The following is a 27228-nucleotide window of genomic DNA, read 5'->3' on the forward strand; positions in this document are numbered from 1 at the left end:
TTTGATTTTCCCACAGAACTTGGAGATTTCAGCAATACCACAGAGACCTGTGGATGTTCCTGCAGCTCCTCTAAGAGGTATCATCTGCACGCAGACCCCCGGGCCATCACCTCTGAGGCTCTGTAGACCCCAGGCCTCTGACATCTTGGGCCCCATTCAGCCAGTTCCAATAACAAGGATTACTGCTTAGAAATGAAGCCATCACTACTAAAGTTCCTACAGTGTTTTTAGAGTGTTTCAAAGACTTTTTTTTTTAAGTGTTTTTTTTTTTTTTTTTTTTTTTTTTTTTTGCGGTACACGGGCCTCTCACTGCTGCGGCCTCTCCCGTTGCGGAGCACAGGCTCCGGATGTGCAGGCTCAGCAGCCATGGCTCACGGGCCCAGCCGCTCCGCGGCATGTGGGATCCTCCCGGACCGGGGCATGAACTCGTGTCCCCTGCATCGGCAGGCGGACTCTCAACCACTGCGCCACCAGGGAAGCCCCTTTCAAAGACTCTTGTACACATTCTCATTAATCCTCATGGGTGGGATGGGCGGGTTTTCTTAAACCCCATTTTATGGATGCAGAAACTGAGGTTCGGACGAGATGTGCCTCAGGACGCCGTGCTGTTAAAGAGCAGAGGTAGGGCTTGCGCTCAGGTCTTCTGACTCTACATCTGGTGCTCTTTTCACCATCCCTCCCCTTGGTACCCTCAAAAAACACAAGCTGCCCTGTTGAGCGTGGAGGCATTGAGTCAAGTAAGATAACCGTCGGTGGTCACGGTAAGATGCACGGTCTGTTGTATGACACCTCCTCTGGTTTTTGGAGAAGGAAGGAGAGTTGAAAACCTGAAGCACAAGACCGTAAAATATACGGTCGTGAATATAGTGTTCCATTTTTGCATCTCTTCCATTTTAGTGTCGTTTATGAGCCAAACTTCAATTCGGCTGAGCTAATAGCCAAAGAGTTATACCACCTCTTCAGGAAGTGCTGGATGTCAGAAGTTAATTATCAGCTGGCAGGCTCCCTGAACGCAGCTGGCTCCATAGTAAGTATCAACAGAAGTTGACCTTGAATCAAAGGTTCCTAAATTCTCATTTTGCCTGCTGTTCACATCAGATGTTTCTGTCTTTGTTGCTGGGTGCTGATGGATCTGATGTTTATTGAGCGCTTGTGATGCACCAGGGTCTGTGCTCAGCAATTCATGTTTTAATCCTCACAAGTCTCCTATTAGGTAGATGCTACTGTTATTTTAGTTCCAGACCCTCAGTGGGGCTGGTCAGTGGTAGAGCGGCGGGAGTCGAGCCCCAGGCTGCCTCGTTTGAAAGCCCAGGCTGGTTCCCTTCCACACTGCCTGCCGAGCAGGCCACCCACCGCGGCAGAGGACTCTGTGGCAGAGGCTAAAGTCGGGGTGGGAGAAAAGCACTCTGGAAGTGCAGGGAAGGCAGTGTTCCATTTCATCAGGGGAACTTGGGAAGGCTGATAGGCGATCTCAGAATTCAAGGTAAGCGTCAGGCCAGGCAGAACTGTAGCAGGTAGGGGCACGTGAAGGGCACTCTTGGCAAAGGGCAGCTGGAGCAAAAGTGACAGGGAGGTGCGGGGTGTGTTTCCCTTTTTATTTTTTTGGCCACACCACAGGGCATGCGAGATCTTAGTTCCCCAGCCAGGGATCAAACCTGAGCCCCCTGCAGTGGAAGCTCAGAGTCTTAACCACTGGACCGCCAGGGAAGTCTGCATGGTGTGTTTCTTTTTTTTCTTAATATTTTAAAAAATTAATTAATTTAGTTATCTTTGGCTGCATTGGGTCTTTGTTTCTTCTGGCGGGCTTTTCTCTGGTTGCAGTGAGCGGGCGCTGCTCTTTGTTGCGGTGCGTGGGCTTCTCATTGCGGTGGCTTCTCTTGTTGCGGAGCACAGGCTCTAGGCGCGCGGGCTTCAGTAGTTGTGACACGTGGGCTCAGTAGTTGTGACTCGCGGGCTCTAGAGTGCAGGCTCAGTAGTTGTGGCGCACGGGCTTAGTTGCTCCGCGGCATGTGGGACCTTCCCGGACCAGGCATTGAACCTGTGTCCCCCACATTGGCAGGCGGATTCTTAACTGCTGCTCCACCAGGGAAGTCCACATGGTGTGTTTCTTGAGCAGAGTGATTCGGTGTGGTTGGAAAACGTGTGTTTGTGTGTAGCTGGGTGTGTTTTGGGGACAGTTAATCTTAATCTTCCTTGGAAATTAAGCTCAAAAGTGACCAAACTATGGAGGGCATAGATGCTAAGTTCAGGAGTTTGGATTTTAGATGCTAAGAGGAAAGTATAATGGTTGGGAGAGGTGCCTCTGCACCTGTATAAGCCGGCAAGTGTCTGCAGAGAGCTGCTTCTGGAAAAGTCTGACTACAACAGGGGATTCTGATCCGCACCGTTTGTCAGCCTATTGACTAAGCAGGGTAAGGTTCTGCTGTGCAGGAAAGCATTCCAGGTCACACTGACCTACTTACAGCAATCTGAAGTCTGGAAACAAAAGAACTAACTGAAAATACCAAGCAAAGTGATCTCAGCTGCGTGATGTCTTAAGCAATTCTCCTGCAGAGGGTTTTAAGTACAGGGAGGGCTCTGCCCAGGTCCTTTAGTTCAGATGAAAGCAGTTTTCATTTCTCAAGGTAAATTTTAATGTTGCAAACACATTTGAATGTTCTTTTTTTTTTTTTTTTTTTTTTTGCGGTACGCGGGCCTCTCACTGTTGTGGCCTCTCCCGTTGCGGAGCACAGGCTCCAGACGTGCAGGCCCAGCGGCCATGGCTCACGGGCCCAGCCGCTCCACGGCATGCAGGATCTTCCCAGACCGGGGCTCGAACCCGTGTCCCCTGCATCGGCAGGCGGACTCTCAACCACCGCGCCACCAGGGAAGCCCTGAATGTTCTTTTATTTCAGTTCCTGAAATATGCCTGTTGCTCCTAAATCCTCTTCTGGGTTATTTATGCAGGTTGTAAATGAAGAATGTGTCCAGAAAGACTTTGAATCCAGCACGGATGTAGTACAGGAAATTAAATTGAAGTCGAGGATCAGAGGGACTGGAGACTGGGCGCCCCCTAGGTTTCAAATCATATTTAATGTTCATCCACCACTCAAGTAAGTCTGGGTTGCTGCTTGGACCCTCCAGTCCAGTTAAAGCAAGTTGTGATGGGTCCCGCCTGACTCGTTCTGAAAATAGGTGAAGGCAAAAAATAATATACCAAGGGACAAAGAAAAATTTGTTTTAGGAAGAGTAAAGTTGGGCATATTTTTCTGAGCTAGCTTTCTTGGCACCCTGTTTATCATGGGCTTTTGGGTTCTGTAAGTTTTGACAACTTGAGAATTTAACTATGTGTCCTTAATTATGAACATTACATAACAATTGAAAAGTAAATAGGCTCATATTAAGTGGCTAATAGTGAGCTTTAAAAATTACATACAGTAATTTTAAGACTAGCCCACTATTTTCCAGTGCAATGTGAAGTAAAAATCAATGAATTACTTTTTTTAAAGGAAAATTTAATCTTGAAAAGCGCACCTCTAGTTAAGAAACATAACAGAATGCAAATAAAAATATCTTTGTTCTCTATGAAGTAACGAAATCCTAAAAGACAAAAAAACTAAGATGGTGCAAAAAAAGGAAATAAATACATTGTATATAAATATATATAATAATTTAAAGTAGTGTTTATTGTGAGACTAAATGACATTGTAGACAAAGGGACATTGTAACGAAGTACAGTTTTTTTCACTCCTCTTGGTTGGTATTTAATACAGTGTACAAACTGCAGTGTTATGAAGGGACTGGTAAGGGTCATTGCCTTCCCTGTGGAGGTGCCTTATAGACTGACTTTATTTTTTTCTTTCAAGAGAATGCCAGGAAGTTCTCTGGGGCTGCTTGGGCAGAAGAGCCCCCTCTCCAAGCCTTGTTGAGGGGTCATTTCCCTTGGTGTGGGATGTCTTTCCTCTGGGATTTCCCTGGGTCCTCTCAAACGCACATGAGTAGGGTTCCACGTATTTTTACCGTGGCCACTTTTGCTGACCCTAATCTGTATTAAAAATTTACAACTTTCTCCATATTTCCAAATCCCATGTGGAACTGTGACGCTCACAGTTCAATAGCAAACACTTCAGTAGACTATCTTTCACCAAAAATGTTTGATAGCATCGTCTTACATTACCTCTTATTCATCTAAATGTCTTTGGGTCCATCTGTAAACTGCCCGAGTGCATCATCTCTTGGTGTCTCGTACCCCTGAACTTTCTCCTGTATATTATGTGCCTCTAGTTCTCCGTGGAGAGAGAATCCTGTGTATGTCCAGTGAGACGTCTCTAAGGACCCCTCGGTGGAATAGTTACTCGTGATACCGACTTCTGCTTTGGTGGTAGCAGAGGCTTTTAAAAGACCGAGAGATTTCAACTAGAAAACTCTACTGAATAATTCTATTTCTTTCCCAAATGAAAAATGATAAAATTAAGCCAAGAAAAGTACGATGATGTCAATTTCTCTTCCAATCAGTGAAAAATGCCCCCTTGGCCTTTTCTGAAATGTAACTCTTATCATTTTCTGCCCTCAGGAGGGATCTCATGGTAGCAGCCCAAAATTTCTTCTGTGCTGGCTGTGGAACTCCGATAGAACCTAGTAAGTATGGATAATGGGTTGCCTGCTTATTAGGTGATAACATTGTTTTCTTAAAACATAAGTATGGGTATATTTTTCTCTCAAATGCATACAAGCAATAATTACACAGCAACAAATCTTCTGTTCAACAATGGTTTGATTCATAAGCATGTGAATGAAATTTACATAATTTCATATCCATACCCTTGCATTTTTAAATACTGTAAGTTAAAAAGCACCCCCAAATAACCAATTCTTATATTTCCTGTTTATCCCTCTATACATCAGAGTTGGGCGGTGCATTGTTTTTGTCAGAGATGCCTTTGATGAGAAGTTATAGGCGCTTCATGATGCTGTCCTCTCTTTCGTGAAGAGGCCACCGTGACCTACAAGGCTCTGTGACTGCCCATTACCTCTCCGACTCTTATCTCCTAGCTTTCTCCCCGTCGGGCATTGAGCTCCAGCCACAGGGCCTCCCTGTCGGTCCTTGAAGGCGGCAGGCTCTCTCCTGACTCAGGGATTTGCATTTGTGCTTCCCTCTCCCTGGAATGCCCTCCCTACAGCATCCCCCTGACTGGTTCTCTTCCTTCCGTCCCATCTTCATTCACAGATCTTCCCTGGCTACCCTATCGAAACTGTCCACCTCACCACCCTCCTGGCCACAAACACACACATACACACTTTATATTCCCCTTCCTTTCTAATTTTTATTCAACCACTTATCTCCCTAAAATATTCTTTCCTATTTTACTGATTTTTCTTATTATTGTCTGTCTCCGTCAGAAGACTCTAGTTCCATGAGGACAGATATGTGGTCTGTTTTATCCATTGCTTTATCTATTGCTCCTACAAGCATACCTGGCACACAGTTGGGACTCAGAAGATGTTTGTTGAATGACTGAATGGCTTATGCAGGAGCTAGCCAGACTCCTCTAAGAGGGTTTCAGGGAGTGGCCCCAGGGCCTAGAAAATTAGGTCTCACCCCGTCAGAAAGGCGAGTTGCTCTCTTGAGACTGGGAATCACTTGTTTTGCTGTGAAGGCATCCATAGGTCTAACCTGAGAAGGTTGGGAAAGGAGCTTTGTGGGAAAGCGTTCCTTTGATAGGCAATCTTGGAAGGAAAAAGACTTTGAGCATCTCCACCTCAAGAAATAAAAATAGAAAGCAGGAATCTATCCGAACTTCCTTCTGCCATGCTGAATGGTAACGCCTGCCATGTGTCACAGTTGTAACTAATTTTCTTTGAATGACCCTCTTCCCCGCTAGTCTAGTGGGGACCATGTCTCCTTGGTTAACCACTGTATCCTGGTGCCTCAGTAGATATTGAATGCATGACTCAGAAAGTGTGAATGCGTGCCTATGATTCCACCAACTTTTAAAGTACTTCCCAGAGTTTGTTCACATGTGGGGACGTAGGCCTGCACCACTGATAACAGCATGGTCCTTCCCTCACGAAGCTTGCTGACAGGAAGTCATCAGCCAAGTAAATAACAGGGCGATGCCTGCGACAAAAGAGAAAGGCAAGTGTGCTGTGGGATTTACAGCCAGGGAACTTAATCTGGGCTCGGGGGGGCTGGGAGTGAAAGGTTTCATAAGGAAGTGATTGTCCCCAAAGGAGAGGGAGGGGGAGGGGGAGGGGGAGAGAGAGTGTGTGTGTGTGTGTATGTACGGGTTGGGGGGGGTCACCATATGTAAAGGGCCCAAGGCTACTGCAAAGAAGTCCTATATGACTGGAGAGTAGGAACAAGATCAGACAACATGCCGCAGAGGTAGGCAGAGCACAGACGGCAGGAGCGTTAGCAACCGTGGAAATCATTTTGGACTTTTCCCGCGAACTTCCTATAGTTCTTAGGATAATTTTAACTTTTCATTTTGAGATATTTTTAGACTTACAGAGGAGTTGCAAAAATAGTACAGGCACAACCCATATACCCTTCACCCACCCTTCACCTTATAATAATCATAGTATAATTATTAAAACTGATACATTAGCATTGATACAATCCTAGTAACTAACCTACAGTGTTTATTTGGGTTTCACTAATGACCGCTATCCATTCCGGGGTCCAATCCAGAATTCCACACTCAATTTGGTTGTCGTGTCTTCTTACTCTCCTCCAATCTCACACAAACTGAATCATTTGAAACGTAAGCAGCAGAAAGGATGGTATTTTACCCTTTAGCAGGTCCTAAAAATAAGGATGACGAACAGTTATCCCACCAAAGAAAATTAATAACGATTCTCTAATATTGTCTAATACTAGTCCAGATTCATTCGTGGTCCTCAAGATGATGTTTATAGCTAATTTGTCCACCAAGTTTCATACATTGCATTTCGTCATTATTTCTCTTTAGTCAGCTTTATTCTAGAACTGAACTGTCCAGTATGGTAGCCACTAGCCCCTGTGGCTACTGAAAATTAAAATTAATTAAAATTAAAAATCCAGTTCCTCAAGCACACGGGTCACATTTCAAGTGCCTAGCAGCCGCCTCTGGCCAGTAGTGACTGTATCAGGACAGCACAGATCAAGAACGTTTCTGTCCTCACAGAAAGCTCTGTTGGACAGCGCTGTTCTAGAGCTTTTCCCTCTTATTGTTTTTCTATGACCCTGACTTTTCCTGAGATGAGGACAACTGTGGCTTAGAGCAGAGTTTCTCAACCTCAGTGCTGCTGACTTTGTTATGTGTGGGGGATGGGGTGGGAGAGGCTATGCTGTGCGTTGTTGTGAGGGGCATGGGGGAGACTACCCCGTGAGTTGTAGGAAGTTGGGCAGCATCCCTAGGTGCCTCTAGCAGCTCCCCAGTGGTGACAACCAAAATTGTCTCTAGACATTTCCATATGTCCCTTAGGGGGAAAATCACTCCTGGTCGAGAACCGCTGGTTTAGCGTGCTCTGTTTTGTTCTGTTTTAATTCAAGGACTGAGGAAACCAAAAGAGATGGACGTAATTCGTTCTGTATTGATAGTATAATGCTTAGTATGCATTCAATGAAATTTGGTGAATGAGTGGCTGGATGTTGAAACGTTAGGATTTTAGATGTTAGAGAAAGATGCATTCTAACAGGAAAATGCACTGGCCCCTTCTGTCCTCCTCTGTCTTCACGTCTTGCTAAGTTCGATCAGAAAAATGGAGTTCAGGGGCCAGGATATGCCTGTGTTTTTCCCGTTTAATATAAAACGTGTTGAGGCCCTATCATACGCAAAATAATACTCATTATTCTTCATATCAGAGATCCTAATCCAAGGTGGGAAATAGACTCAGTACAGTAGACTTTTCAAAGTTTCAAATGTGAGAGCTCAGACATGAATCATTAAGCACTTACTAAGTTCTTCACAAATAATTTGTCAACCCTAGAGGAGTGTTATATGTTAGAGTTTGATAATAGCGTGTGTACATATGTACTTACTGTTGGCCCTCATCGCTCACAAATTCCGTATTTGCAAATTTGCCTACTCCCTAAAATTTACTTGTGACTCCAAAATCAGTGCTCACGGGGTTTTCACAGGCATTCACAGGTACGTGCAAAGCACCGAAAAATTTATCGCCCGAAATGTGAGTTGCCCGGTGCACTTGCTCTCAGCTGAAATTGAACAAGGCAGCTCTGCCTCCTTCTTTCAGCTCTCATGCTGTAAACAAGTCCTTCTCACAGTTTATTTAGTGCCATGTGTTTTTACATTTTTGCATTTTGGGGTGGTTTCAGCTGTTTAAAATGGCCCCAAGCATAGTGCTGAAATGCTGTCCAGTGTTCCTAAGCACAGGAAGGCTGTGATGCGCCTTAAGGAGAAAATCAGCTTCCTTCATGAATGATAAATGTCGGCTCATCTTAGACCCTAGGCTTGAGGGAGGAGCGCGTAGGAGGCTTAACTGAACTGCCATTTTCTTTCTTAAGCCGGGTGGTGGGCACCCAGGTATTGGCTGCATTAATTTCTATACTTACTGTTTGTCAATATGTTTTATTAACAATATCTCCAAAAGCAATGCATGTTCATTTTAGCAAATTAAAAAGTGCAAAGAGCAAAACTCCTTTCTTTCCCCCACCCTCTAGAAGTATTCAGTGATGGCTTTTTGGTGGGCACTTTTTTGGACCGTGTGTGGTTATTTTTAAAAACAAGACACAGATCACATAATACACACCTATACCTGCACGGCCACTGCCCGCACTCTTCCCTGTATTTCATAGACCCCCGGGCATCTCACTGTTGAGTGCGCCGCGCTTATCTAACCAGTTGCTTCTTAATGGATACTTAGATCGCGCCCCCCCCATCGATTATAAATGTGCTGTAATGAACGATTTTCTCTATTGCCACACGTGCCAGTTAGCGTTTCTGTCTAATGCTGCAGAATTAAGATGACTGCCTCCTGTTTAAGAATTGAACTGTATCACGGAAATGTCCTAAAAGGCAGCCTCTCCTGTCAGCCCTGTGGGTGAGCGCCCACCACGCTGCACCTCACCAGCTCTGGATCTCTTAAATGTGTGACAGTCTGAGTCAAAGCCAAGTTTTCACTCATTTTATATGCATGTCTTTGTTACTGAGTGTTTTTTACAGCTTTACTGGCTGTGTTTCCTCTTCCTATGTATTCCCAGCCTTTGTGCGTGTTTTTATTTCTTTCCTCACCGATTTATTCAAGAACTCTTTGGGGTGCTACTTCCTAACAGTCTACGTAACGTGCGTTATCATTTCCAAAGCATGTTTCATATGTGTGATATCACGGAATCCAGTTCTGAGTTGTTTTCGTGGCTTCAGGACCGTTAGCCCGAAGAGATTCGGGCTTATAAGAGTCTTCCTGCCAGTAAGGGGTTGAGGCTGGACTCCCACCAAATCCCCAGACCCTGAATCTCATATTCTTTTGACCACACGTCAGTTTAAAAGGCCCATCTTCCAAATCCCAGAGTGTTTCGGGAGGGTTCTATTTCCCGACATCTGTTACACGAAAGCAAAGCTCATGAACGGCCATGACTCGAGGCCTCCCGTGTCTGCCGGAGCTTCCCCAGCATGGCTTCAGCGTCCTGAAAACAGCGAGCGGAGTCTTGCCCTTGGGAGGGAATTGGAGGTGGGGACAGGCAAGGGTGGGTTTCCAGCGTCAGGCGATCAGTGCTCATCCTTCCGTGTGTCCCGCAGAATTTGTGAAGCGGCTCCGGTACTGCGAATACCTGGGCAAGTATTTCTGTGACTGCTGCCACTCGTACGCGGAGTCGTGCATCCCGGCCCGCATCCTCAGGCTGTGGGACTTCAGGAGGTACTACGTCAGCAATTTCTCCAAACGGCTGCTGGATAGCATATGGTACCAGCCCATCTTCAACTTGCTGCACGTGGGCCACGGCCTGTATACGAAGGCCAAGGAGCTGGACAGAGTGAGGGTGAGCAACTGCCTTTCCGGGGAAGGGAGTCCAGTGGCTGAAAGGGTCCTGTGGCAGCAGATGGACATCTCCCCCAGCTCAGGGCCTCCAGACAGACCCTCAAAGGGGCGGATTTACCATCCAGCGGATGGAACTTACGCTTCAGAGACCCTCGTCTGCTTGGGTTCTTTCCGTGGTCCCAAACCAAATTTCACATTTATGCGTAGTTTTCATTTATGCCTAGCTTTTGAATTTTATTCTCTCTTGAATAAAAATTGTATGTGTTTAAGGTGTACAACATGACGATTTGGTATACGTATACGTGGTGAAATGATTGCTAGTCAAGCTAATGAACGTATCCATCCCCCCACACAGTTACCTGTTGGGTGTGTGTGGTAAGAACACCTGAAATTTACTCTCAGCAGATTTCCAGTATTTAATATAGTCTCGTGAACTGTAGTCATCATGCTATCCATGAGGTCTCTAGACTTTTCCTACGTAACTGAAACTCTGTACCCTGGACCAGCATCCCCCCATTTCCCTCACTTCTTCCTCCCTAGGAACCACCCTTCTAGTCTCTGCTTTTATGTACCTGACTTTTTTAGATTCCACATATAAGTGAGATCATGCAGTTTTCGTCTTTCTGTGTCTGGTTTATCTCACTTAGCATAATGTCCTCCAGGTTCATCCATGGTGTCTCAAATCACAGGACCTCCTCCTTTTGTATATAGTTTGGTGTTTTTCTTAAAGAAGGCCCCCAGCATTGTATAAGCTTCAGGTTCCCCGAGACCTGGGTCCCTCCTGGACCCTCTGTAGATCTCTGGACTCAGTAATGAACCCCTGCTATAAAGACTGTGTATTTCGAAAGCTTATTTTCTAGAGTTGTAGCATTTCAAGGTTAGAAATAACATTTAATTTTGACTTGTACCTTTCCAGTGTTTTTTTTTTACATCTTTAATGGAGTAGAATTGCTTTACAATGGTGTGTTAGTTTCTGCTGTATCACAAAGTGAATCAGCTACACGTGTACATATACCTCCAGTGTTATTTCATCACATTTACTTTTCCCCCTGTTTGGTTCCTCACATCAGGAAATCCAGGAGCAGCTATTTCACATCAGGAAGCTGTTGAAGACCTGCAGGTTTGCTGAAAGGTGCTACTGCTGGCTGGGCGGGCGGGCGGGCCTGTGAATGGGAGGTCTGATAACCCCACGCACTTGCTGATCCTTTGTGCCTCCAGGCCCAGCTCCTCCAGTACATAGCAGTCACCTTGTGACTCTCCTTGGGGATGCGGACCCCCTCTTGAGTGTTGCTAAGCCTTCTAACTCACTAGCAGGGAATTTAACATGTTAAGAAGAATGGACCAGTATAAGGATGAAACAGCTCTAGCCAGTGGGCTATTATTATTATTATCATCATTTTAAATTGCAATAAAATACACATAACATAGAATTTACCATCCTAACCCTTTGTAAGTGTCCAGTTAAGGGGTTAAGTTCACATTGCTGGCCAACCATCACCACAGAACTCTTTTCATCTTGTAAAACGGAAGCTCTGTACCCATTCAACACCATCTCCCCAGCCTCCATTCCCCCAGCCCATGGGAACCACCCTTCTCTTTTCTGCCTCTATGATTTTGACTATTCCAAGTACCTCATATGAGTGGAATCGAACAGTATTTGTCATTTTGTGACTGGCTTATTTCACGTAGTATCATGTCTTTAAGCTTCACCCCACGCTGTGGCCTGTGTCAGGATGTCCTTCCTTTGTAAGGCTGAATGACACTGCACTGTATGGACCCATCCACCCTTCTTGGGTTGCTTTCTTTTGCTTATTGTGACTAGTGTTGCTATGCTGATAGAGAGGCATGTCAACTTTTATTGGCTGTGTAATAGTCTGTACTATGATGTGGTATTAAGTATTGTCCTATTACTGAACACCTCATACATTTTAAATATCTTTTGTTATTAAAAAAAAAAAGCACTAAGCTTTAGCTGAATCTCTGATCACATCCATAGGTATAGCCTGAGGATGAACTTCTGAAGGCCATGTCCATAAAGGCACAGGCATGAATTTAGCAGAGATTTTTGCAGTACGCGGGCCTCTCACTGTTGTGGCCTCTCCCGTTGCGGAGCACAGGCTCCGGACACGCAGGCTCAGTGGCCATGGCTCACGGGCCCAGCTGCTCCGCGGCATGTGGGATCCTCCCGGACCGGGGCACGAACCCGCGTCCCCTGCATCGGCAGGCGGATTCTCAACCACTGCGCCACCAGGGAAGCACTGGATGCCTGAATCTTAATCTCAGTGCTGGACCAGTGGTTTGGGAGTCATAGAACTCTCCTGAGGCATCACTCAGTGATGCTGATGGACGTGAAATTTAGTGGAAATGAATCAAGTGGTAATTTTTATCTCAGTACACGTTTTCAGGACTGGAAAAACAAATTTTCAGTTTTCTTTTGCTCAACGTGCACATGGGCAGGCTGCCAGAGACACTTTTCTTGTTCAGCTTTTTGAAATTCGGTGTTTATGGAATTTTAACTTCCTGGCTTCCAAGCAGATTGGCAAAATGTAAAGAGGAGAGTAAAGTTAACTTGTTCCTGGGGCTATTTTTTTAAAAGTTGAATCCAAAATATTCAGTGTGAGTGCCAGGAAAAAGCACCCCCCTGTTTCTGCCCTTGCCTGTGTCAGGTGGGTTTGATTTCCCCTTGGTTTCCTTTCCAGCAGCACATTAAAGGAGTTTGAACAGGTGCCAGGACACTTGACTGATAAGCTTAACCTGTTCTCCCTGGAGGACCTGGTCCGGGTCAAGAAAGGGCTGCTGGCGCCCTTGCTCAAGGACATTCTGAAAGTTTCCCTCGCGCACGTGGCCAGCTGTGAGGTGAGGTTTGTCTGCCCTGGTGGGTGCATCCCTGAACTGTCCCTTCTGTGGCCAGGCCTGGGCAGGTTGTTCTGCACTTGCCTCGTTTAACCCTCACAAACTCTGAGGAAAGTACCAGCAACACTATTTGCGGATGAGAAAAAATGAGGTTCGGAGCTGTTAAGTACCAGACCAAGAGCATCTTACTGGGATGCAAGCCTGGGCCAAGCGACTTGTCGTCTGGGCACCCAGTGCTGTGTGGGGCCTCCCTTGACTCCCATCTGCCCTGACGTGCCAAATGCAGCTGTGTAGACTCAGGATCCAGTGGATCAGGACCTCTGTGTCTTCAGAGCCTGACAAGTTGCAGGGGAGCTATCAGAAACAAAATGAGATCCTTTAAGGACACCTATTTAAAATCATGATCTTTCTCTGGTGCCTCAAACTGCCCTGATGTGCAATTTCTCCAGACAAAACAAATGCACATTTATTGTTCTGATTCTTCCATTGTGGCAGGATGTAGCATCCCGTTCCTTCTAGAGGCTAGAATCATAGACATTTCAACATTGGTGTTTACAGAACTCTGTATGTCATTAGAACTCTTGTATAGTGAGAGCAGTTTACAGTCTTGGCTTATAGAATACCAAACTGAAATCTTTACATCATCTGCCGTAGACAAGCTTTTTAATTGTTACGTATATCCACGACATTCAGTGGCCTTGTGCAAATATGATATGTTGCTTAGGCATATCTTTTGTCCTATGCAGAATGTTTCATTTGACTTCTATGAAAATTGCAATTCACGAATTTATATAAACGTTTTAAATGCAGAAACTTGTTACTTCCACAGTCAATCTGGGGGATGCTGGAATAAAAGATTTCAATACCTGGGGGAAAAACTGGTGTTTATAAAGTTCTGTGAAAGTGGTAACTCAGCTTCTGCGTCAGGAGAAACATTACCAACGAGGACTCTCACTTTTTGACTCCTATTCTTACAGCTGTGTCAAGGAAAGGGTTTCATTTGTGAATTTTGCCGGAGTACAGCTGTCATCTTCCCATTTCAGACTGCAACGTGTAGAAGATGTTCAGGTATCATAATGCGATAATACCTTAAGCTTTATAGTGGCTTAATAACTTAAGCGCAACGTTAAGTTTGATGACTTAAGCACAAAATTAACCTTAGCTTAAAAACAGCTTAATAACTAAAGCACTGTGTTATTTCTTTAAAGTATAATAATGCTGGTGTGTGCTTCTATGTTGAATTGGAGCCAATAAAGGTTTGGGTGCACAGTGGGGAGAATTTGAGTGGGGCAGAACTAAAGGATGATGTCTTATGGAACAGGGTTTGGCGAGAGGAGGTGGTCCCTGTTTGGCCTGTCCCCCAATTCTTCTACATCAGGGCAAGTTACAGCTGCCCCTGTTTTTTTTTTTTTTTTTTTTTTTTTTTGCGGTACGCGGGCCTCTCACTGCTTTGGCCTCTCCCGTTGCGGAGCACAGGCTCCGGACGCGCAGGCTCAGCAGCCATGGCTCACGGGCCCAGCCGCTCCGCGGCATGTGGGATCTTCCCGAACCGGGGCACGAACCCACGTCCCCTGCCTCGGCAGGTGGACTCTCAACCACTGCGCCACCAGGGAAGCCCCAGCTGCCCCCCTGTTTTGTAATTGAATCACAGCCAATCCCAAGTTCACTAGGGCACTTCTCAGGTTCAACACCTGCGAGAGTATGAAGGCAGCAGGGTTGGGCAGAGGGAGAAGTTGAACTGTGGTGGGGTTGCCATGAAGACTCAGTGCATCTCAGGGGAGCTGGGATGGTTTTGCGGCATTTTGCCAAACTGGAGACAAGAGAGCCAGCCAGGCCTTTAAACATCATATTGACCAGTCACTAGATGCGGGCTGGGGCCAGCGAGGGGGCATGACCTTGATCAAGCCATTTCCCGAGAAGGGATGCTTCCTCCTGAGCCATCAGCCATTGGTGTGGTGATGCACTCTTAGCACCCTGGGGGGCGGTCTTTGGACAGATCTGGGAGGCGCTGCAGCCTCCACGACATCAAGCTCTCTGAGCCTCATGTTCTACTGGCCCTCATGACCTACTGGGGACTTTACAGTCCCTCTGAGTTTCAACCTGCCTGACTTCTCTTTGGAAGACTCTGGTTTCTGGGTTCAGATCCCCTCTCTCCCTGGGATGGGATGAGCGTCTGTACATATTTGAGAAAACCAGCTACCTGTCAGCTGACGGCTGTCCTCCTTGCTTGCAGCGTGCAGGGCTTGCTTTCACAAGCAGTGCTTCCAGGCCTCCGAGTGCCCCCGGTGTGCGAGGATCGCAGCGAGGAGAAGACTTTTGGAAAGTTTGCCCTCTGTGGCGACGTCAAGCCCTTGACTGTCGTGAGAAAGACTGTGAAACACTTGTTATGATCACGTCTCCTATTGATAAGATTGTTTTATTATTATAATTTTTTTTTTTTTTTTTTTTTTTTTGCGGTTCTCTCACCGCCGTGGCTTCTCCCGTTGCGGAGCACAGGCTCCGGACGCGCAGGCTCAGCGGCCATGGCTCACGGGCCCAGCCGCTCCGCGGCACGTGGGATCTTCCCGGACCGGGGCACGAACCCGCGTCCCCTGCATCGGCACGTGGACTCTCAACCACTGCGCCACCAGGGAAGCCCAAGATTGTTTTATTACTGACTGTTGTCTAGTAAGAAAAAAGATGGCCAATATTCTCTTCATTATATATATTTAATATTTTACAAGAATGCAGATCCTTTGTTATTAAGCCTAGGGTTGTTACTGGTGATTTTGTTTACAGATGTTCAATGTTTTTGCTGCTACTGTTTTTTTAAGGTTTTTTTCTTTTGATACTTCTTAAATTGTATTTGAATAGTTGTATTTAGCTAATGGTGGAGCCTATTTTTTATGAATTGTAACTGACAAGGCAAATGACTCAGTTCCTCTTCCCGTGAAGCTTGTTTTGTGAAAGGGATTGGTACTTCCAAGGAACAAAAAGGCAACCAAAACTCTGTTTGCTCAGGCATTTTTTTCCAACTTAAATTCCATTTTGTAATTGTATCAGTCTTACAGATTTACTTATTCCGGGGTTTGTACAGAGGGTACGTATTACTTCTGCAGTTACATCTGTGTCAAAATGAGTTTATGCTTAGCGGTGTACGCAGGTGCCGTTTGAAGTAGTTGCCTCTAGATGGCGCTCTTTCAGGTGGCACAAATCAAACCTTTATTTGTCACCTCTGTTCCACAAAGTCAAGGGACGCATGGGTGGGTAGAACTTTGAGGGTTTTGTCTCATAGACATAAAATTGACCATAAGATATTTGAAGACTTAAATACGCTGTGGGGAAATGCTGTTAATGAACACAATGTGATTATAGTAATAACTTTAAAATCATAGACATTCCATTAACAAGGTTAAGTGAATCACTAAACCTTCATAAATTTCTTTTTCCTAATATTTCTTATATTTACATGCTTTTCTTCCACCTCCTATATACTTTCTCCTGCTTGAGAAAGGGCCCTGGGGCTGGGTCCCTTCTCGGCACATCTTTAGTCTGGAACGTGGTGTCATGTCCCCAGGATTCTCACACCGTAAGTAAACCTACTCAGAATGAACTTGTCAAACAGCACAGGCAAGCAATAAAGTGGGACAGGTCGTTCCCTCAGCTCATCCAGTGGGGTGTGTGTGTGTGTGTGTGTGTGTGTGTTTCATTCAGTGGGATGATATTGAGTACTTGCAAGAAATGAGTGTCTACTATAAATCTGGCGTCTTCTCATCCTATCAATTGTTTTCCCGTCCCAGATGCTTCTGCTGGAGCTGGGCCCCCATTCATTATTTAAGCTAGGTCTCTTTTATTTTATTTTTTTTTAATTAAAAAAAAATCTCAGTGTGTTTTAATTAATTAATTAATTTGGCTGTGCTGGGTCTTAGTTGCAGCACGCGGGATCTTTGTTGCCACGTGTGGGGTCTTTAGTTGTGGCATGCGGGCTCTTAGTTGTGGCATGCATGCGGGATCTAGTTCCCCGACCAGGCATCAAACCCGGCCCCCCCTGCATTGGGAGCGGGGAGTCTTAACCCCTGGGTACCGGGGAAGTCCAAGCTAGGTCTCTTTTAAATAGAAATTCAGGCACATAGGATAAGATAAATGAGATGAAATTTAAGACACTGTTTCATTTTTACCCATAGCTTATATTCTGTCTTAGGAATCTAGGATCCGAGGGGCATGTTGATATTCCTTATAACAGTCCTACGAGGTTCACGTCAATATCTCCATTTTACAGGGAGGGGCACTGAGGCTTAGAGAAGAGAAGTAACTTACCTAGGTTCCCACAAGTTATGCATGCTGCCTGCCTCCAAAGACCATGTTCCAACTCCCACTTCTTCCGTGGCATCTTTCTTAGATTATACAAAAAAACCCACTTTAACTTCTAAGTGCTGGTCAAACCTCAGCTGGTGGCATTGGCTGAGTGTTCTCTCACATTCTTCCCTTGCGTTGATTTGAGGGAGTTGCTGTGGCTTATGCATTGTTTGAAGGGCTTTGTGTTCAGGCTGCCAGGTCTATAAGGCACTGGTGAGTGTGTGTGTGTGTGTGTGTGCGTGTGCGTGTGTGTATGGGTGTGAGACACATTTTTGATGTTGAGGAAGAGTGCACAGGAGCTACCAGGAAGTGATGCTTTTGGTTTTTTTATTTTGAGGAAGAATGAGGCCATTTAAATCACCAGTCTACAGGTTTGACTGGGCTGTGGTTCCTCCCTGCCCTGGTAACAGAGGCTCCTTCCCAGTAAGGTACCTGTTGGAACAGAGAAGTGTCCTCAGCCCCCCCCCCCCCCCGGAGGGAAGTAATTAGTTGTGACATATTTTGCTCTTTAATGGGATTTACTCCTTGCCTGGTTTTCCCATGGCTGCTGGAAGGTAGACAAAGACCTAGCGTTTTTCATCAGGCCATCGCCCACCGTGAGGCACTGAGGTTCAGTCCCAGGATCTCAGGGATCAATCTTCTGCCTTTATACTCTTTACTTGGAAAATCCCAATAACATGTCTTTACAGTCGTGATTCTCAGCTGCACGTAGGGAGTTATACCAGGGGACATGGGGCAAGGAGGCTGAGCCATCCCAAAGTCGTCCTGGTGTGATGACTTGGGTAAGAATCTTTGGCCAGAACTATGGACCGAATCCCAGATCTGCCACTTCCTACCTGTGTGACTCTGACCACGCTACTTAAATTATCAGTACCTGAGCTTCCGTTTGAAAACTGGGGGATAATAACGATATGTAGTGGATATGAGGATTTGACATGAAAATGCAGCATCCAGCAGAGGCAAGGAGCATGGAGGCAGGAACGCAGCAAGATGAAGGCCAGGAGGGGCCCTGGGAGGAGAGATGCCTGGAGGTGCAGGCAGGAGCCTGACAAAATGCAGAGAGAAGCACAGGATTTGCCTCAACTCTGGGGTTAATCTCTCAGATCCTTAGTCCTGTCGGCCAGGAGAGCTGGCCCTACGTGTGGGAGGAAGCGGAGAAGCGTGTTTTCTCAGTTTTAGGCTGAGGTTTTCCAGTTGTGTTTGCAGTCTGCCATCTGTGACATCACTCATGAAAGCACTATTTTAGTTTCTGGTGAAGTGAAAAAGAGAACTCTGATTCCTCTTTCCAAACCAGTTGGGGGATTATTTAAAGATAGAGATCCTTATAAGGAAGCACCTTATAAAGGATGTTGACCGTGAGACACTGAGATTCTCTCCCACGTCCCCCTTCGGAAATGACCTTGAGAAGTCTTGTGACGGAGGCTTCGTGTATGTGATATCTGCTTGGCGTGAAACCAGCTGAGCCGTGGCGGCAGGGACTGAGGTTCCCAACTCCTCGATCACATGTCTACACTGTTCCTTTCAGCGAGAAGAGGAAGGCGGCTGCAGGGAGGCCGCCAGGATGCATTAGGTCCAGTCTTGGCGTCCAGAGCCATGAGCCCGCAAAGCAGCCTTCCGCCCACAGAGCCCTCCTGCCACACCTAGGCAGAGGCTCATTTGGGAAGTGTCCCCTTCTGCCACCGCCCTATCCCCACTCTGTTGTTCTTGCCCTCGGTCCCGTTCACTTGAAACAAATTTCAACATTGAAAACAAATTAACGATGCTATTCCATAGGCCATCTGTTGGGGGGGTGCTTTTCTAGGCACATAAAGGTACCTTTGGGAAGGGACTAGAGCCCAGACTCTAGTTACCAGGATCTGAACTCCTTCCCCTGAACTCTTCTCATTATGGACGCCACAAGTGGCAGATAAGAGCACCGTGCCTTCCCACTGAAGGGGGAGGCCTCTGGGGACAGCTTCCCTATTAATATTGAACAGAAGATGGCTTATTAGTAGCTGGTGGGCAATCTTTATTACATCAAGTTAATGGACAGTGGCTCCCGTGAACCGTGAGTCTATTAAAAAAAACAGGAAGAAAGATGTGTCTCCAGCTTGTAGCATGTCCATCAGTATTGCTCTTCTCTTCCTGGGCACATGGTCCTAGCCCCATGCATCTGGCTCAGCCCGTGTAGCAAAAGAGGGACCGGTGAAATTCAAGTGGAGGTGATGACCATGACTTCCGGTCTGGCCTTGAAACATCCTCTTTCCTTCCACTCTCTCGTTTCTCTCTGCCCCAAGACCCCTCTCTGATGTTCAGCCTGAGAGGAGAGACCTAATCTGGAGGTGTTTGTTTTTATAAATGTGGATTGGTGGTAGCAGTAGGGGACCCAGGGTGTGGGTAACTGTAAGGGTGAACAGGCAGGTGTGTAGGGGGAGGATGGCTATGGACCCCGGCCTTCCCTTAGTTTAGTCCAGTTCCTGCAATGAGGTCCTCTTATGCTCCAACTAGACCTCCGTGTCCTGAGGGCCTCAGCCTCACATCAACACAAGCCAAACTCACCTACGTATGACTGTCCCCTCAGCCTTCCCAGCTACACTAACTTATGCTAACAGGTTATTGTGTTCTCCCAGTTTTGTACCAACTTCAGAGCTGGGGGCAGGTAAGAACTTCAAACGATAAATCTTTTGCCCCCAGCTTTGTCTGTGTTAACAGCACCAGAGCCTGGGATGTCTGGAAAAAGGGAGAAAATGAATATTTACTGTGCATCTGTTATGTGGTAGAGACTGAGGTTTTCTATCTTAAAAATAAATGGCCGGAGAAATTCTCTCTGGGGCAATGACATTGATTCTGAGCCTTAAATAACAAAGAGCAGAAGGACATGCAAAGATCCGTGGCCTGAGCATTCTTTGGCAGGAAAAATGGCAAAGGCTGAAGACCCAAAGTGCCGAGAAGCCTGCTGTGTCCAAAAACCAGAAGATCAAGGCTAGAGCAACCCAGGCAGCAATCAGAGAGCAGGCAGGAGCTGGATCACGTGAGGCTGCCGAGGCCACGGGGAGGAGTCTGGATTTCGTTCTGTGTGAAGCAGAAGCCCTTTGGACGATTGCGTGAAGGGGAGTAGCATGGTCTGCTCTACATTTAAAAGTGATCATCGTGGTCTTCCCTGGTGGCGCAGTGGTTGAGAGTCCGCCTGCCGATGCAGGGGACAAGGGTTCGTGCCCCGGTCCGGGAAGATCCTACATGCCGCGGAGCGGCTGGGCCCGTGAGCCATGGCCGCTGAGCCTGCGCGTCCGGAGCCTGTGCTCCGCAACAGGAGAGGCCACAAAGGTGAGAGGCCCGCGTACCGCAAAAAAAAAAAAAAAAAAAAAAAGTGATCATCGATGTTACGTGGCAGCCTGGATGGGAGGGGAGTCTGGGGGAGAATGGGTACATGTACATGTATGGCTGAGTCCCTTCGCTTTGCTTCTGAAACTATCACAGCATTGTTAATCGGCTATACTCCAGTATAAAATAAAAAGTTAAATAAATAAATAAAGTGATCACCCCGGAGAAGGGCATGTTTAGGGGAAGAAGCGGTGGCTGGCTGGTCAGCTGGAGGCAACCCAGGTCCAGGCAAGAGATAATGGTGCCGCAGACTGCAATGGCAGCAGTGGAGTCGAGAGAAGTTGATGGTCTGTTGTCCAGGCGTCAATGTTGTGATAAAGACCCCGAAGTATACTTAGGCTCCATTGTGAGAAGAACGCAGTAACAAAATTACATCTTTGGCCACGACCGCAGCTAGGCACCCACTCAGCACTTGGGGAGATCGGTTGAGACTGATCATCTCCCCTCTCCCTCCTTTGTTTCTATGACTGTTAACGTTGTTGAGGAAAGAGAAAAAAAGAAGAAAATATATCATCCATCTCTACAGCAGGTGGCAGCACGGCTTTGGGTTTGAGCCTCAAGCAGTGACGCGTGCACATCAAAGCTACCAAAATCGACAGCATCTCAAGCTCACTTTGGTGTCTCCACAGGCAAAGAAGCAGCGAATCAATCATTATTATCACCTAGAAAATCACCCTTTAGGAAGGTGGTCGATCAGATTGTAATTTAATCACGTCGTGTTCCCATAAGGACAACATATCACCTTTTTATAAGGAAGAGTTGGTTTATCCTATCTTTCCAGCCATTACAAAGCACCGCACTGCACCCGGAGTGATTTCCTGGTTAAATCTACAGTGTCTTTACCTCTTTAAAGGTGGAACTCCCGGGGCTGCTCTTAGACCTGGGGCTGGGGTGGGGGCGTGGAGAAGGGGCGATGGGCAGAGCAAAGCTTAGGAGCCTCAGAATCCAGACCACTTGAGTTTCAAAGCTGTCTCATACTTACTAGTTCTATGACCTTGTGCAAGTTATGTAATGCTTGTGTCTCAGTTTCCTCATCTGTAAAATGTAGATAACAGCAGCGTCTGCCATACGGGGTTGTGAAGATTAAATGGGTTGTAAGTGTGAAGCATCAGAGCAGTACTGGCTGCATTGGGAAGCACGATACAACTGATGGTGAATATTGTCGCTATTGCGTGTGTGCGTTTTAAGGGTGAGAACAGCTTTGCAGAGCACCAAGCACTCATCACCCCAAGCCAGGAGCAACTGGTCACAGAATACCTCCTTATTTTCTCAAGGGTAGAATCCAGGTGGTCGAAACCCCAAGTTGGAGTGGACAGAGAGGCATCAGGTGTGTCCCTGCTTCTAGAATGGGCTACACGTCAAGCCCATGGAGAGGCAGAGTGGAACCTAAATTTGCACCTGGTCCAACCTCCCGCTCCTGTGGCGTCCTGGCCTCAGAAAGCACAGTGTGTGCTCTCCCAAAGTCAACTGACCCCCTGTCATTTACACCCTGATCCTAATTCCACATTCAAATCGGCCTCAATAAATGGAAATCTGCCCCCATTCCAAAGGTTCTTGAGGGAAAGAAGGTGTGAGATGCCCACTTTGGCCCCAACACTACCACTGTTAGGAAATCCACGAAGAAAAGTGACTACTGGAGAATCCAGTATGGAAAAGGGACTCTTTCTGAACTTAGCCTTTTCCTTCCTTTTGGTTGAAAACCAGAAATTCATTACAGCAGGACCACAGGGTCAGCCATGAGCTGGTCTGTCCTTCAGTGAGTGTCTAAGTGCCCTGGGTCCATGAGCTGCCTCAATAAGAGAAGAAAAAAAAAATGTGTACAGTATTTGAATATCTCTGACGCAGCACCAGTGACAAAGATAGGGCTTCACAGAGCTGAGGGAGGGCTGTCTCCTGATCCCACCCCCAGCCCACGTTGTGAGGATCACCTGAGAGAGGCTAGGGTAGGCCTGAAGCCCAAAGGGCCAGGGTTTATTTGGAAACATAGGTCTTCCCTGCATCGCTTAAGTTATACGGCTGACATAAACAAGTCACCTCACCTCTCTGGGCCTTCATCTCCTCGCCTTGAAACTGAGCAGAAATGAACGAAATCAGTGTTTCCAGCAGTGAGTTCCCTGGAACATTAGTCCTTTGAGTTGCTCCATGAAGAAAAGAGTTCCGTGGTCTAAAGCAGTCGTGTTGATCTTGCCCCTCAGGGGACATCTGGCCATGTCTGGGGACATTTTTGATTGTCACAGCTTAGGAAAGGGGGGCGGCCCTGGCTTCTAGTGGGTGGAAGCCAGGGATTCTGCTAACTACCCTACAATGCATAGGACAGTCCCCAAGACAAAGGATTATCCCTCCCAGAGTGTTATAAGGTTGAGGAACTAAGATATAATGAGAAACCCTGGTCTAACGAGCTTGAGATTTACGGAGCGTATCCCATCACCTTCTTTCTCCACACACATTAGCATGATGAAGACAGGAGCATCCCCGTAAGTGCTCTTTGACCCGGCGTTTCTCAGCCTCGTTTGATCATGGAACACTCTGCCACCCTGTCCCCACCATCACAGACCCATAACTTTATTTTCCTCATGCAGAACGACCTCCAGACCGTGGGCCATTTGGGGAGATGCTGGCAAGATGATCTCCAACGTGGTTTTTGCATTTTAAAAAACATTTAAAGGCATTTTCCTCTGATGAGGCAGCATAATGTCGAGTTCTGAAATATAGCTTGGAATCCTGCTTCTTGAGTTGGGATCGCTCTGTGAGCTGTGACTTTGGACAGGTGGCTTCAGCCTGGGGTTCCTAAGTTTCATCTAAAGTGGAAGTAGTAGCATCACCACCAGGCAGGGGTGCCACAGGGTTAATGGAGATAACGGCCAGCAGGCACATTTACTAAGCCCTCGATTCAACGTTAACCATTATCATCTAAGTGTTTTGCTGGTGCTCTGATTTTGTGATTTCCTCAAGGCTCTGTGGCTGTTCGAGGTGTCAGATGTGCCCACAAGAGGGCGCCAGCCACACAGTTTTGCCTCCAAGCATTTTCAAATCCGGTTGGAAAGCCCTGCAGGCAGTTTTGCCCGCCTCCTCCGTCGGATTTCCCCTGAGCTGCTGAACCACAGATGTGAGAACCGATAGAGACCCTGCAGATGACGGAATCCGACAACCGGATTTTGCAGTTATAGCCACAGGAGGCTAGCTGTGGAGCTGGTGAGCATGACTTACAAAACCAGCATAGTGGCAGGAAATCTACTCCAGGAACATTCTCTGTGGAGTTGGACGGCAGGACGGAAACAATCTTTCTGGAAGGAAGAACGGCATCAAATGGGTTAACAGCAGTGCCGAGCTGAAATGAGAGGCAGCTGCTGGTGTGTGTGTGTGTGTGTGTGTGTGTGTGTGTGTGTGAGAGAGAGAGAGAGAGAGAGAGAGAGAGAGAGAGAGAGAGAGAGAGAGATTGGAAAAAAAAAAAAGGAAACACCGGATTCTGTACTGGTCCTTTCCTCGGGACGATCTCGGAGGACTGACGTATTCAAGACGGCATTTGACAGGCTGAGCCTGAGAGCATTTTTCACACCCAGGGCCCCTTTAAGGGAACCTGCTCCACCCACAGTCCCTGGGGCTCAGACACCCATATTTTGTCCTCCTCCCTCCTCTTCCGGTCACACCTGAGCCCAGGGTGTCCAGTCCTTCAACTGGCTGGGTCCCCTGTTCCCTGAGATCTAAGTTATCAAAAGACAGAGGTGATGAGCAGTGGGGGTTCAGCTGACAAATCATGAGGCAGAAAGGGGCAAGGGAGGCCTGGGTGACCACTCCGAGCCAGCAGGTGAGGGGACGGGGCTGAGGTGTCACAGAGGAGCACACACACCGCAGGAGGCGCAAGGGCCATGAGCCGGACGGGACCGTGTGCCAGGGAAGGGCTGAAGGAGATGGAGGGTTTCTGCAGCAGCCTGTCCCCCACTTTTTTTCAAAGCAATTTGTTTGGATCTCTAGTTTCCTACAACTAAATTGCTTAATGAAGATAAAGTTTTGAAGGCGGTGTCAGACTACAGACCTCATGGCAAAGGCAACCTTGATGGTGTGTGTTTATGGAGAGGAATCATATTGCAGGAGAGCCTGTGGGTATGTATGTGCTCAGAGGGAATAGTCCTGCCCCCTCCTCCCTCTCTCCCTCCTTCTCCCCCTCCCCCTCCTCCCTCTCCCCCTCCTCCTCCTCCTCCCCCTCCTCCTTCTCCTCCAAGGTCTCCTCCTCTTCTCCCTTCACTTTCTCTTTCTCTCCCTACTTCTCTTTCTCTTCCTTAGCTCTAATACCTTAATTTTTAAAACATTTTTATTTTGAAATAGTTTCCAAATTACAGAAAGTTGCATTTTGCTGATCACCTGCCCTGATAGCTACAGGGCTGGTTCCCTTTGGTCATTAAAATTTGAGCTTAAACATCACCACTTTGAGACACCTGTCACTCTTAACTACTTCACCTTATTTTAATTCTTACTATCTGATATTTTCCTTTCTCACTTAAAAAAATACGTTTATGGTCTATTTTATTCTGTCCTATACAGGGCTTGTACATAGTAGCTGTTCAATAGAGATTTAATGAATTTTGTTAAGTGAATGAGTGTGCTGACTTCAATTCTGTTCAGGTCAGTATTTGCTGGTTAATGGTCCTAGCTTTCTTCTTGTTTGGTGTGTGTCTTGTCTTTCATATTGCTTTCAGTTTTCTCTTATATATTCTCCACTGTCTTTCTCTCCATTACTGTCCACTTATCTCTTTGTTCTCATTCTCACTAACTTCTTTCTTCTTGATGGGGTCTCTCTCATGCTTCCATGCTTGTTGCCAGTCTTCAACCTTCAGGAGACCTTACTCATATCTTTCAAAGGCAACTTTTCAATGAATAACCCCTGTACTCAGCCCCCTCCCACCCTGTTTGACATCCCCTTGGGCCATGGTCAGTCAGAAGCAGTGTGGATTCTATAAGACAAAGAAGAGCAGACAAAATCATCATTCATTCAAGTCATCCGCCAAGAACCCAAAGAAAGAGCCCTGTGGGTCCGTGTCTTTCGTTAGAGGTAATTAACTCCGGAGACAAAAGGTTCCTACTGTCTGGAGCTCATTTAAACTTAGCCCTCCTCACATATCCTGGCAAATTTCACAACACTGATAATGCAATAGCAGCAAAGGGGGGTAAATATATGTGGAAGATAGAGCTGTATATCACTCAACAAAGTTTTAAAGGCAAATGAGGAAAAAATATTACTTCTGTCCTGAAGCTGTGGAAGGAATCGTAATCTTTTTTTGTAATGCCTTGTCTGAACTAAACTCCCATGTTACATCTATATTGAAAATGCACTCAGAGAAAAATTTGGTTTTCATCGTATATTTCAAATATTGTTTTTAAAAAAATGATTGTTGTGTGCTGCATAAGCATGGCAGATTAACTACATGCTCCTTCCCACCTTCCCTCCTAGAATCTTATTAAAATGACTGTAAAGGTAGTAAAATATAAATAAATAAAAAAATCCAAGAGGACAAGGTGAATCGGATACAAAACAGCATCGGATGAGAGAGATTTCAACACAGTTTTGGGTGATGGAGGATTTGCAAAGAAGGTGGCAGGATGGGAAGCCAAGGGTTCCTCTTCGGACCCACAGAAAGGCTTCCCAAGGTATGCAGTCCCACAAGGCAACACGCTGAGAATGGGGATGTTCTGGAAGTCTGTCTATGGAGCAGTTTGCCGTCCTTCCCATCCTCATGAAGTCTGGCAACTGTCCTCCCCACCCCTCAGAGTCTGGAGGCTTATTCTCTAGAGAAACTGACCTTAAGAAACTTGGGAGAATCATAGCGAAGTGGGGTGGGGAGAGATGGGATACAAGTTGAAAACAAGGGACTTAAGTGAAAATCTGCCCATTGAACAGTAGGCTCTCATCCCCCACCCCACACTCCGAGGATTCTTCTCTGAAGCCTGTGAATAAACCAAGCAAAAAGATCCCAGGCACCAGCACTGGAGGACCTCCCTCCCCCCAAGTGAAAACGGGAACTTGCCAATTGATCTCCCTGGGGTGACGCCCCACAAATACTCACAACTGAACTTGCAATTAGCTTCGTGCTTAAATATGAAAGAATAGGCAAGATCACCAGACATTTTGTGGGTAGCTACAAAATGGAAAAGAGAGAGAGAGAGAGAAAGAGAAAGAGAAAGAAAAAGGAAGGAAGAAAGGGAGGGAGGGAGGGAGGAAGGAAAGAACAAATATAGAGGAAACAGATCATGCTGAAAACAGAAAAAAATAAATTAACATTCTATGGTGGAGGAGGGAAGGTAAGATTTTAAAGGGATAGCACAGGCTGATCTTGGTGGTGATGTATCTTATGTGATAAAATAACAGAATTATACACACACATAGTACCAATGTCAGTTTCCTGGTTTTGATATTGTGTTACAAGTAAGTAAACGTAAGATATAACCATTTGGGGAAACTGGGTACAAGTAAGTAAACGTAAGATATAACCATTTGGGGAAACTGGGTAAAGGGTACTTGGGACCTCCTGGTGTTACATCTTTATACATCTTTGCAACTTCCCAACCATCTATAATTATTTCAAAATAAAAAGTTAAAAAACGAATATCCTCAGTGTGTTAAGAGAAGGTATTGCATCCCAAACAAGAATGAGATACTATAAAAATAATCAAAGGAAGACAAATTTCTTTGAGGTTAAAAATGATAGTTCCAAAAAAGTAAAGGGCTGAAAA

General features: G+C 46.2%; 1 protein-coding gene across 2 annotated transcripts in view; it reads left to right on the forward strand.

Moving 5' to 3' along the window:
• The window catches only part of RUBCNL (rubicon like autophagy enhancer), a 40131-nt gene extending 24221 nt beyond the window's left edge, over positions 1 to 15910 (forward strand). For both annotated transcript variants that reach the window (XM_079902817.1, XM_079902818.1), the window contains 9 exons: positions 17 to 77; positions 898 to 1027; positions 2947 to 3092; positions 4553 to 4617; positions 9717 to 9955; positions 11025 to 11086; positions 12657 to 12810; positions 13785 to 13875; positions 15041 to 15910. In XM_079902817.1, the coding sequence (XP_079758943.1) occupies positions 17 to 77; positions 898 to 1027; positions 2947 to 3092; positions 4553 to 4617; positions 9717 to 9955; positions 11025 to 11086; positions 12657 to 12810; positions 13785 to 13875; positions 15041 to 15162 (1070 nt within the window). In that variant the 3' untranslated portion in view covers positions 15163 to 15910. The remainder of the gene's footprint in view (positions 1 to 16; positions 78 to 897; positions 1028 to 2946; positions 3093 to 4552; positions 4618 to 9716; positions 9956 to 11024; positions 11087 to 12656; positions 12811 to 13784; positions 13876 to 15040) is intronic.
• Positions 15911 to 27228: the final 11318 nt, after the last annotated feature.

This window comes from Stenella coeruleoalba (genome assembly GCF_951394435.1).
Source record: "Stenella coeruleoalba genome assembly, chromosome: 18".
Classification (NCBI taxonomy): domain Eukaryota; kingdom Metazoa; phylum Chordata; class Mammalia; order Artiodactyla; family Delphinidae; genus Stenella; species Stenella coeruleoalba.